This window comes from Oncorhynchus mykiss, chromosome 22 (assembly GCF_057628025.1).
Source record: "Oncorhynchus mykiss isolate SJ-2025 chromosome 22, ASM5762802v1, whole genome shotgun sequence".
NCBI classification, from domain to species: Eukaryota; Metazoa; Chordata; class Actinopteri; order Salmoniformes; family Salmonidae; genus Oncorhynchus; species Oncorhynchus mykiss.
In genome coordinates this window covers 15,173,731-15,186,109 of record NC_143043.1, presented here as the reverse complement: position 1 = coordinate 15,186,109, position 12,379 = coordinate 15,173,731, and the positions used below count along the sequence as shown (strand labels likewise).

The window sequence follows — 12,379 nt, the reverse complement described above, 5'->3', positions numbered from 1 at the left end:
CGGCGTTCATGTTCATAGATTCTCTCCTGTACTTCACTCGCAGTCCATTTCTCAGCAGACTTGTATTGGAATACTGCTGCCAGTTTGGGGTCAGGGCAGTATGTTACAAACATCCTAACGACATCAGAGTTGGAGCTGTCAATCTTCTGTCCTTGTCTCTTAAGGCCCTCGTCAGCGACATCTACAGCCTTGTTCAATCGAACCCAGTACTCCATAACAGCCTCTCCGGGTACAGGTTTAGTATTGTAAAAATCAGCCAAGGGCATGCACGAATAGGCCAATTCACTGAAATTCTGTTTCAGAATGTCAAATACAATCTCTGGCTTCTCTGTAGGATCAACTGTTGTCTCATTGCGTAAATTTATCTTTACCATGTCTCTTGCTTTGCCAGATAATCGACTAATCAACTCATCTGATTGTTCCCCAACAAGACAACCCTTTCTCCTCAAGTATATTCTCATCAACTCCTCCCATTCATGAATGGAGCATTTGTCTGTACCATCTCCTCTATATGTAGGAGGTTCCTTTATGTCTGATTGCATGATGAACTTAATTTGACTGAGATCTACATATCCTACTGAGTCTGAATGATGATCACTTATCTTTTCTGTACTTACTGGTGGCTCATAAGTACTGGACCTGCCACTCTGTAGTTCTTCCCTAATGGAGCTCCCTATTTCCCGGGCTAGCTGAGTGACCAGCTCAGCTAGACCATCTACAGGGGCATTTGGATTAACACTAGATGAAGGGCTTTCATCCAATTTTTTTGTGGAGCAAAACATGGGGGAACCTCCTGCACCTACACACTTTACCGGGGTTTGATCAGAGTATGAGAAAAACCTCCCCCTCCCAGCAGTGAATTTGGGTTCATCACCATTATAAGATGCCATGCCACTAAAGTTACGTTAAAATGTCTGTTGATGAACACACTTCTATGTTGGTTAACGATAAACAGCGCTCTCAATACATCGTTGTCAGAAAAAAGAAAAGAAAAAAAAACTGTAGTTCCGATTTCTGCCACAAGGCGGCAAGAGTACCTCAATGATATTTTTAGTCTCTAGAGCAGCAGCACCGCGGTGATTGAGCTGACGTCGATCAACGATGAATCCGGGTCTAGAAGGCACCAATGTAGCCGGTGCTATACTACACCGCTGTAACTCTGCGTTGTGTGTGGTTGATAGAGACCATAAACGTGGACTTTGGAGATCAGGTAGTTTTAATCAAGCAGAACTGACTCTCTGCATCTTGCATCTGCATCCAAAAGGAAATACAACATTTGTAGAGCACATCTGTTCTGAGAATCGTCGCCTCTTTCTCTCTCAGTGCATCAAAAATGATTTGGAATACAAAAATTAATACACTCTCTCCTTATTATACATAACATATTTTACATAGATAAAACCACATACCTGCATCCAAAAGGAAATACAACATTTGTAGAGCACATCTGTTCTGAGAATCGTCGCCTCTTTCTACAACAGATGCACAATAGGAGGGACTGGGATCATTCGAGGAGCTAGCCATCGTTCACACATACAATATCCTGCTAATACCTTAGCTAGCTATTAACCACATGTTGAATTCAGAATATTGATATCATCCTAAAAAGTACAATTACAAGTGCATCTTAACAATACCATCCATTTATGAGTAACCTCTAAATATACATCATTATTCATGAACAAAACATTGTGTGTATGACTTTGTACTTAAAAGAATCAAACTTTTCTGAAGACAGAAAAAGCGTGCCTACCTCTCTCAGTGCATCAAAATGATTTGAGCACGAGCACGCCGGGCAAAACGTAAGTACACACTCCCCTTCTCCCAGGATGCAGGCATGCATAACAAATCAACACAACATATTGATATATGAACCTGGTGAAATTCACATAGTACTTCAACAACTGTTACACTAGGTTTAGAAACTCTGTGCTTTTGCCTCTTTCTGCGGATGAGAGTTTACTTTCCCTGCCAGAAAACAGGTGATACCGTAAAGTGTTGTGTATTCGCGCACAAATCCGGGGTGTACGGTCCAAACATGCACTCATAATTGACTGTAGCGCATATAAAGCACCCACAAATTACCGGTGGCTGAAAACACAAACATCGCGGGATGAACGAGTGACGAATTTCCGGTCGAGGTTGGGCCATTTAAAAATCATTCCTTCCTCCCTTGCCCTGCAGGTGTATACTCGTCAGTCGTCAAGTGTCCACTTAATTTGAGGGCTGAGGGGATAGGGTGTGTCTTTGGACTGTAAAGCCAGGAGGCTCCTGAAGCGTGGATTGCTTGACTCTTTTTTTGCGAGTGTTGGCTCCTTCAGACCGTCTATCTATATTTATGTTTTCACATGTATATTTTCGCTTCTGCTTTTACGAACAGGTAAACATCACTTTCATCTGAATGGAATTCCTCAAGGAACGCAAGGTCTTCAGGTACAATTATTTATTAACGTCCGCATTTAGTTCAGATCAAGAAACAGTGTAGCATGTATCATTTTATTATAGAAACACTGTGGCTTTTCATTACTACAGGTCTGTTTTTTAATATCCTAAAAATAGTTTGTTGTGTTCAATAATTTCAAGACTTGTAGAAGGCTTATAGACACCAAATACATAAATAATAGTAGTAAATAATAGTAGCCTAGATGTAAAGTGTTGTTCTCCTGTCTCAATTTTGCAACATGCAACCTGATCTTCATGTTTGATGGGATACAAACCTCACAATAGTTATGTACAGGATCGAATCGTAGTGTCAACCTTTCCTATTGTGTGAGCAGGACAAGTTTATTTTCTGTATTCAATCTTTTTTGTTTGTTTTTCAGGTCAATAACCAACCATGAGGTAGAAGACTTAGGCTATGTGATGTTTAAAAAATAAGAAGATATGAAACATTTCCTTCTGACTATTTATTTGATGGTGCAGTGTGGCTATGGTAAGTTACCAACACCAATCATTGTTAAGAACAGGTTCAACATCTGACTGTACTGTTTTTGTCACTACCATATATGTTGTTGTAGTGTGTGTGTTATTTAAGCAATAAGGCACGAGGGAGGCCAAAATACCACGGCTAAGGGCTGTTCTTAAGCACGACGCAACGCAGAGTGCCTAGATACAGCCCTTAACCGTGGTATATTGTTCATATATCACAAAGCCCTGAGGTGCATTATTTCTATTATGAACTGGTTGCCAACGTATGGTATACGGTCTGATATACCATGGCTTTCAGCCAATCAGCATTCAGAACTCAAACCACCCAGTTTATAATAAGTATTATGATCTGGGTGGTTCAATCCCTGAATGCTGATTGGCTGACAGCCATGGCATATCAGACCATATACCACGAGTATGACAAAACATTTTTACATTAGAATTTTTACTGCTCTAATTACGTTGTTGTAATAGTTTATAATAGCAATAAGGCACCTCAAGGGTTTGTGATATAAGGACAATATACCATGGCTAAGGGCTGTATCGAGGCGTTGCGTCGTGCCTAAGAGCAGCCCTTAGCCATGGAATATTGGCCATATACCACACCCCCTCGGGCCTTATAGCTTAATTATTCCACCTTATATTTCTGGCAGCTGTTTTTGTACTGAACTGGAAAATAAAATATTTTAGCGGCGCAGTGGTCTAATACCCTGACTACAACGCTCGTGTCACATGCGCAAGCGTTGAAAAATAAATGTAGGAATCTATATTATTCAATTATTGCACCCACACTGCTCGCACACGTCAACGAGCATCTGCATTGCCAAGGGCTAAAATAGAAGTCATTCCTATTTCTGACGCAGATCGCGCTGCAAGTCCTGCCTCTCCCATCTCCTCATTGGTTTATAGAAGCAGGTACCCACAAGCCATCTCCTCATTGGTTATACCCACATGGGTGATTGAAAGACGAACTGTTGCTGGTTGTCGTGGTAATACTATGAAAGTTTAGATGCCAATCACCATATAAGTTAAACATGAAAAATCCTGGAAGGAGGAGCGATGACTAGAAACAATTCGGTTGACCGTTTTTATGTGTGGATTAATTGTCGGAGTTGAGGACCTTGTGCATTTCAGGTAAAATAACAACCTAATGTTTATATTCCAGGACAAATTAGCTAGCTGCAAGCTAATGCTTTTCTGCCTTTCCCCAAATTAATGTCATTGGTTCAGAGTTTGTTTTGATATTTCAACCTGCGTGTCAGGATCGCGTTTGGTGTAGGGGGACAAAATACATTTATGCACGATGGCGCACGCACGCAGCTGGTTTGTGTTCCGTGTAAGGCACTGCAGTGTTTGAGGCGTCACTACAGATCCGGGTTCGATCCCGGGCTGTGTAGCAGCTGGCCGCGAGACGGTGCACAATTGGCCCAGCGTCGCCCGGGTTAGGGGAGGGTTTGGCCGGCATGTCCTTGTCCCAGCAACTCCTGGGTGCATGCACACTGACACGGTCGCCAGTTGTACTGTGTTTCCTCTGACACATTGGTGCAGCTGGCTTCCGGGTTAAGTGAGCAGTGTGTCAAGAAGCAGTGCGGCTTGGCAGGGTTGTGTTTCGGAGGACGCATGGCTCTCGACCTTCGATCTGCCGAGTCCGTACGGGAGTTGCGGCGTTGGGACAAGATTGTAACTACCAATTGGATATCACGAAATTGGGGAGAAAAAGGGGTAAAAAATAATAATAAAAATAACCGGTTCAATATAGCATTCCAGTTTTACTGCCAGATACTATCAGCAAGTTATGTATTTACTGTGCCTACCTACTTTGCCTCGGACAAGACACTGTGAACATTTGCTCTCACATATATATACCCACCCACAAACAGTCTGTGTCTGTGGGCAGTATAGTGGTACCATATACTGTATGTTATCTTTATGAGTTTGATTGTAATGGCACTCACTGTACTACCTTCTTCCTTTCAGCCCTGTGCTCCCTCCCTGCTCCAGTCAATGTTTCCATAGAGTCCCTCAACTTCCACCATGTTCTACGCTGGAGCGCCGGTCCAGGCACACCTCCTGGGACCGTGTACAAGATCATCCGCAGGTTGTCACAATATTTTTAATGACCGGTTTATTCCCACACCATTCTGTTGTTGAGGTACGCCCAAACCCAGTGCTTTTGCCCAAATGCATTTAGCAGTGGTGGAAACACTGGACAGTTACTTTGAATTAAAACGGAGTATAATGTCACCTATTGTCATGATTTTGTCTGTATTAATCTTGTTGGATAATTCTACTACTGCATTGTGGTTACGTTATTGGACTTTAGACAAATGATGTTGATCGGATTCCCATGACACACTTGATATGACTGGGTTGTGGATTGTCTCAGAGGTTAGATGTAATAACACTATAATTACAGTAGTAAATCATTGCTTTTCAGAGTGACAGTCATTGGAAAGTTCAAACTTCAGTCAGAGCATTTTGGGTTTCACTTGTGGAGAAAAGTGTTGGTTTTGGACATAAGCTATAACCTTTACCTTTAACCAACATTAGCCTATTCAGCATAATTTGCCTGTCTTACCAAGTGTGTTGTGGCTGGAAGATTTGACTGCAGTGTGAAGTGTTTTTTTTCTCAAGTATTGCTTTCACTTGACCGTAGATACAGCTTTGTGTCATCGTGGTCGTTGTTTCCACCCTCATAGTATCTGCTCTAGAGACTGTTATGCAGGTGTTACCACTTTAAAAAGGCTGTGAATTTCAAGGAAATTCAATATAATCAACCACTTTCTCTTCTGCTGGGGGTCTGGTGAGGATGCAACAAGTCTTACAGATGAGCTTACTGAAAACACAGCTTTGTTTTGTTTGAACTACAGATACAGTGGGGCAAAAAAGTATTTAGTCAGCCACCAATTGTGCAAGTTCTTCCACTTAAAAAGATGAGAGAGGTCTGTAATGTTCATCATAGGTACACTTCAACTATGACAGACGAAATTAGGAAAAAAATCCAGAAAATCACATTGTAAGATTTTTAATGAATTTATTTGCAAATTATGGTGGAAAATAAGTATTTGGTCACCTACAAACAAGCAAGATTTCTGGCTCTCACAGACCTGTAACTTCTACTTTAAGAGGCTCCTCTGTCCTCCACTCGTTACCTGTATTAATGGCACCTGTTTGAACTTGTTATCAGTATAAAAGACACCTGTCGACAACCTCAAACAGTCACACTCCAAACTCCACTATGGCCAAGACCAAAGAGCTGTCAAAGGACACCAGAAACAAAATTGTAGACCTGCACCAGGCTGGGAAGACTGAATCTGCAATAGGTGAGCAGCTTGGTTTGAAGAAATCAACTGTGGGAGCAATTATTAGGAAATGGAAGACATACAAGACCACTGATAATCTCCCTCGATCTGGGGCTCCACGCATGATCTCATCCCGTGGGGTCAAAATGATCACAAGAACGGTGAGCAAAAATCCCAGAACCACACGGGGGGACCTAGTGAATGACCTGCAGAGAGCTGGGACCAAAGTAACAAAGCCTACCATCAGTAACACACTACGCCGCCAGGGACTCAAATCCTGCAGTGCCAGACGTGTCCCCCTGCTTAAGCCAGTACATGTCCAGGCCCGTCTGAAGTTTGCTAGAGAGCATTTGGATGATCCAGAAGAAGATTGGGAGAATGTCATATGGTCAGATGAAACCAAAATATAACTTTTTGGTAAAAACTCAACTTGTCGTGTTTGGAAGGCAATGAATGCTGAGTTGCATCCAAAGAACACCATACCTACTGTAAAGCATGGGGGTGGAAACATCATGCTTTGGGGCTGTTTTTTTGCAAAGGGACCAGGACGACTGATCCGTGTAAAGGAAAGAATGAATGGGGCCATGTATCGTGAGATGTTGAGTGAAAACCTCCTTCCATCAGCAAGGGCATTGAAGATGAAACGTGGCTGGGTCTTTCAGCATGACAATGATCCCAAACACACCGCCCGGGCAACGAAGGAGTGGCTTCGTAAGAAGCATTTCAAGGTCGTGGAGTGGCCTAGCCAGTCTCCAGATCTCAACCCCATAGAAAATCTTTGGAGGGAGTTGAAAGTCCGTGTTGCCCAGCAACAGCCCCAAAACATCACTGCTCTAGAGTGTGTGAACCTTGTGAAGACTTACAGAAAACGTTTGCCCTCTGTCAACAAAGTATTGAGATAAAATGTTGTTATTGACCAAATACTTATTTTCCACCATAATTTGCAAATAAATTCATTAAAAAATCCTACAATGATTTTCTGGATTTTTTTTCTCATTTGGTCTGTTATAGTTGAAGTGTACCTATGATGAAAATTATAGGCCTCTCTCATATTTTTAAGTGGGAGAACTTGCACAATTGGTGGCTGACTAAATACTTTTTTGCCCCACTGTAAATACTCATTATGGAATAGGGAAAACTACTGAGTGATATGGGTATACAATTCTGTCTCACAACATTGGAAATGAGATATTATTGAGGTTTGAAGACCACACAAATTAAACTTTTGAATCATTTGGAATTGAACCAAACATACTTTTTGTTAATGAAGTTATTCAACTCACCTGCTCTTTGTTTTATTTGCTAATATTCGGCACCACACACAAATGACCCTCCTTGTTTCAACAGAAGAAACCACAGGCCGCAAGTTCCACATCAAACCAACGTGACAAGTCATAGGCTGGATCTAAAGTTCCCCAAAGAAGAGTATACATTCTGTGTTTCGGCCTTCCACAACCTCTCAGAGTCGCCCGTGGTCGAGACCACCTTCACCCCCTTCACACAGAGTATGTCTGCTCTCCATTTTGTCTTGCCAGTAGGAATGTTAAGATATTTCTTTGCTAGAGATTTCGAATAGGTGTTTGTGTGAGTGCAATTATTTACATTATCCAGGTCGACATTAAATTACACAATCTAGGCATGTATTTGTGTGTGAACGTGTCTGATGTAATGTTTTTGTAAATTGTTTAATCTGTGTGTGAAATGATGCTACAGTACCATTATATCTTACTTAGCTGTTATTGGCTCTCCAATATTGTCTTTGGATGGATGTGGCAACTGCCTGGAAATCAACATCACACTGCTTGAGATAGAAACTATCAAAAAGGTCTATGGGACATCATTATCTTTTGACATCTACTGGAAGAGAGCAGGAGAGACAAAGGTAAAAAAAAAACAACAACTAGGCCTATTCTTTCCTTGTCTTCATTGCAGTATCAAATTGTACTCTTTTTATGATGTGAACTATAGAGGACCGTTTCATTGTGAATTATTACTCTTCATTCATGTTCATTTCCAGCCCCAAATGACCCAAACAACTAATTTAGCTTACATGCTGGAGAACTTGGAGGTGGGTATGGTGTACTGTGTGAGGGTGTACACAAGGATCATCACCAACCTCAACACACGGTCCTCTGGGTGGAAATGTGCTTACACCAGCATTCTGGAGCCCAACAGAGGTGAATATTGTCTATAGTTTAAGTCAATGTTTCATCCCAATTGCACAGAGCCCCAATTTGATCATGATTCTGTCTCTCTCTCAGTCCCTGCTGTTGTAGCTGGAGTGTCTGTTGTCCTCATTGTGAGTGGGGTAGGTCTGATGGTTCTCACGTTTGGCCTGTTCTACACGGGGTTCCTGTGCAAGCTGAAGACTCACCAACCCAGAGGACTGGTGAGAAATGGCTACATCTGTAACTAACTACACCTCACAATCTCACTCTTTGTCATTGTTTCAATGTTGATCTGTGGATCTAGGATGTGAATTTGTGGAGCTTAAGAAATGCAAAGCCAATGCAAATACAAAGCCAATTCCTGTAGGAAAATACTGTAAGAGGAACTCTGTCACCCATGTAGTCCACATAAAGGGGTGTACACACAACATCTATAGCCATAAGATTCAGGAATTGACGTCACTGTACCTTTCTGTGTTTAACACAGCCTCTCTCTCCTCCCCCCATGCAGACTGCCCTGGTGGAGGGCCACTTCCTCATCCCAGAGCGGACGATCCCTGACTTGGTCTCTATATATTCTGCGACAGAGGAACAAGGGAAGGCCCGCAGATCAAAAACACACCATGACAGAGAGAACTCTAACCAAGCAGGGGAGGAGGAGGAGGAGGATGAAGATGAAGATGAAGAGGGGGGAAACGACGGCTACATGGACCGCGCTGCGGGGCTCTCCTCTGACAGCAGCTCCAGCACCACACAGTCCCAGGATGCATCAGGGGCCAACGTAGCCCTCCTTGACACAGCAGGGCATTCTGTGGGATTGAGTTCTGCTGCTGCTGCTGAGGAGGAAAGGGAAGCCCCTGTGGGTGTGATGGTGCTAGGATGTCAGGCTCAGGGAGAGGTCACAGGTGAACAGGCGAGGGTCATTTCCAGCTTTGACGGAGACCGACCCAGACCTTTGGGACTTGGACGGTTGGGTGGAGAGGAGGAGGAGGAGAAAGAAAGAGAGGTGGAGGAGAAGGAGACCTCTGGTAATGTCAATCTGTTCTCTGTGACTCTGGGGGCATTAAAGAGGGAAGAGGAGGGCGAGTGTGAAGAGGAGACAGACTTTCTGTTAGAATTTTCGAAACAGGAGCAGAAGCCTCAACTTCCCAAAGACTCCTTACAGAGGAACTTACGACCGGGCAGCATGAGATCTCAGAGTGAGATACAGGAGGATACAGGCCTAGTACTGACACTGCCAAAGACAGTCTGCACATGGATATACTCTGAATATTCAAATAGACATGCTGACAGCAGCACAGAGACACACTCTGGCTACCTTGTAACGCACACAGGCACTGTGCAGGCTGACAATGAGACAGAAGAAGAGGAGGAAGAGGAAGACTTCTCAGGGTACATGGGACATTGATTATTGTGTGTGTGGCTCTGTGTAATAGTGTTCCTTAGCCGATAACTGCACAGATATTCCACTTGGTTGGATATCCTGTCACACATAAGCCTACATTCCTTCCTTAAGCCTACATTCCTTACATTCACATTGAGGATGTGAATGTAAAATAATAATTTCCATAAAATGCCATGCACTTGTTTTTGTATGTCGGTTTTATTTATTGTAATGTAAGTGCAATTTCATGAGAGAAGAATGAGAGCTCAGATCAAATTGTTACGCCATCTTAACCGACTTAATTTGGCCGACTTAATTTGGCATCAATGCGCTATTGACTCTTCCCCAATGATTGTATACACTACAAGACCAAAAGTATGTGGACACCTGCTCGTCGAACATCTCATTCCAAAATCATGGGCATTAATATGGAGTTGGTCCCCCTTTGCTGCTATAACAGCCTCCACTCTTCTGGGAAGGCTTTCGACTAGTTATTCAAACATTGCCGCGAGGACTTAGTGAGGTCAGGCACTGATGTTTGGTGATTAGGCCCGGCTCGCAGTCGGCATTCCAATTCCTCCAAAAGGTGTTCGATTGGGTTGAGGTCAGGGGCTCTGTGCAGTTCAGTCAAATTCATCCAAACCAATCTCGATAAACTATTTCTGAATGGACCTCGTTTTGTGCACAGGGGCATTGTCATGCTGAAAAGGAAAGGGCCTGTTGCCACAAATTTGGGAAGCACAGAATCGTCTAGAATGTCATTGTATGCTATGGCGTTAAGATATCGCCTCACTGGAACTAAGGGGCCTATCCCGAACCATGAAAAACAGCCACAGACCATTATTCCTCCTCCACTAAACTTTACAGTTTGCACTATGTATTGGGCAGGTAGCGTTCTCCTGGCATCCTCCAAACCCAGATTCGTTCGTCGGAATTCCAGATGGTGAAGCGTGATTCATCACTCCAGAGAAGGCGTTTCCACTGCTCCAGAGTCCAATGACAGCGAGCTTTGCACCACTCCAGTCAATGCTTGGCATTGTACATGGTGATCTTAGGCTTGTGTGCAGCTACTCGGCAATGGAAACCCACTTCATTGTTGCTTCCAGATGCAGTTTGGAACTCTGTAGTGAGTGTTGCAACCGAGGAAAGGCCATTTTTACACACTTCAGCGTTCAGTGAGCTTGTGTGGCCTACCACTTTGCGGCTGAGATGTTGTTGTTCCTAGACGTTTGCACTTCACAATAACAGCACTTACAGTTGCCCGGGGCAGCTCTAGCAGGGCAGAAATTTGACGTACTGACTTGTTGGAAAGGTGGCATTGACGGTGCCACATTGAAAGTCACTGAGCTCTTCAGTAAGGCCATTCTACTGACAATGTTTGTCTATGGAGATTGCATGGCGGTGTGCTCAATTTTATATGCCTGTTAGCAATGGGTTTGGCTAAGAGAGCCGAATCCACTAATTTGAAGGGGTGTCCACATATGTATGTATATATATATATATATAGTGTATATGAATGGACAAACACATTGAATGAATATATGGTGTCATGTGATCGATGGTTTTGTCCATTCATATATAGGGGTCCGATGGGCCGCATTTCAACAACATGCTGGTTATTGTGGTTCCACACATTGAATAGGGGTAGACGTAACATAATAAATGTAAATCTTGGACACTCCTATTATGATGATATGTTACATTTCATATGGTATATATTAATTTGTGGATGGCCATCATCCATTTCGTATGATATGTTACGAATTGCAATTCGTACAATATGTTACGAATTTGGAAAAAGTATGCTATGTTGTGAATTCCAATTTGTTGTGGCTAATGTTTGCTAGGTGGCTAACGCTAGTATTAGCTAGGTGGCTAATGTTAAGTAATCTTAAGTAACCTTCTTTCTTATGTAACCGTACCATACTGTCAGGAAAAGAAAAGAGAGAGAACAACGGAAAAGCCTGGTCTTATAACTTGCGGTGCCCGACCCCTTGCCCATGTGTGTACATTTTAACATCAATTGGGGAGAGAGAGACTCAAATATCCCATTCATTTGTACATACAGGGCACGTTTGAGTAGTAAGGCGAAAGCAACCGACTGTAGATTAAAGTCAAGGAGTGACGTCTGGGGAGGTGCATCTGCAACAGCCGAAAATCGGACAATGATGTGATTTATCAACAGTAAGGCTCAGTGCAACATGCCATTGTTTATAAAATATTTTCTTTGTAATGTCAAAATAAAACAACCCACATATCACACCCTCATGAACTGTAACTATACTGTATATGTGCCTGCTCTCCAGGACATCTACAGCACCTGGTGTCACAGGAAGACCAAGAAGATAGTCAAGGACCTCATTCCTCCAAGCTACGGCCTATTCACCCCACTACCATTTAGAAGGCGGAGACAGTACAAGTGCATTAAAGCTGCGAACGAGAGACTGAAAAACACCTTTCTCCAAGCCATCAGACTGTTAAATAGTCACCAATAGACGGCCTCCGCCCAGTACCATTCTCTGAACTTTAGTCACTGTTACTAGCCGGCAACACCTGGTACTCAACCCTGCACCTTAGAGACTGCTGCACTATGTACA

General features: G+C 43.0%; 1 protein-coding gene across 1 annotated transcript; it reads left to right on the top strand.

Moving 5' to 3' along the window:
- The first annotated feature begins 2,072 nt into the window (after positions 1-2,072).
- Positions 2,073-12,047, top strand: LOC110501425 (uncharacterized). The gene is made up of 8 exons (XM_090215584.1): positions 2,073-2,433; positions 2,823-2,932; positions 4,906-5,026; positions 7,578-7,735; positions 7,964-8,112; positions 8,248-8,407; positions 8,492-8,619; positions 8,910-12,047. Exons 2-8 carry the CDS (start codon positions 2,884-2,886, stop codon positions 9,804-9,806), a joined length of 1,662 nt encoding a protein of 553 aa, XP_090071710.1. The 5' UTR covers positions 2,073-2,433; positions 2,823-2,883; the 3' UTR covers positions 9,807-12,047.
- Positions 12,048-12,379: the final 332 nt, after the last annotated feature.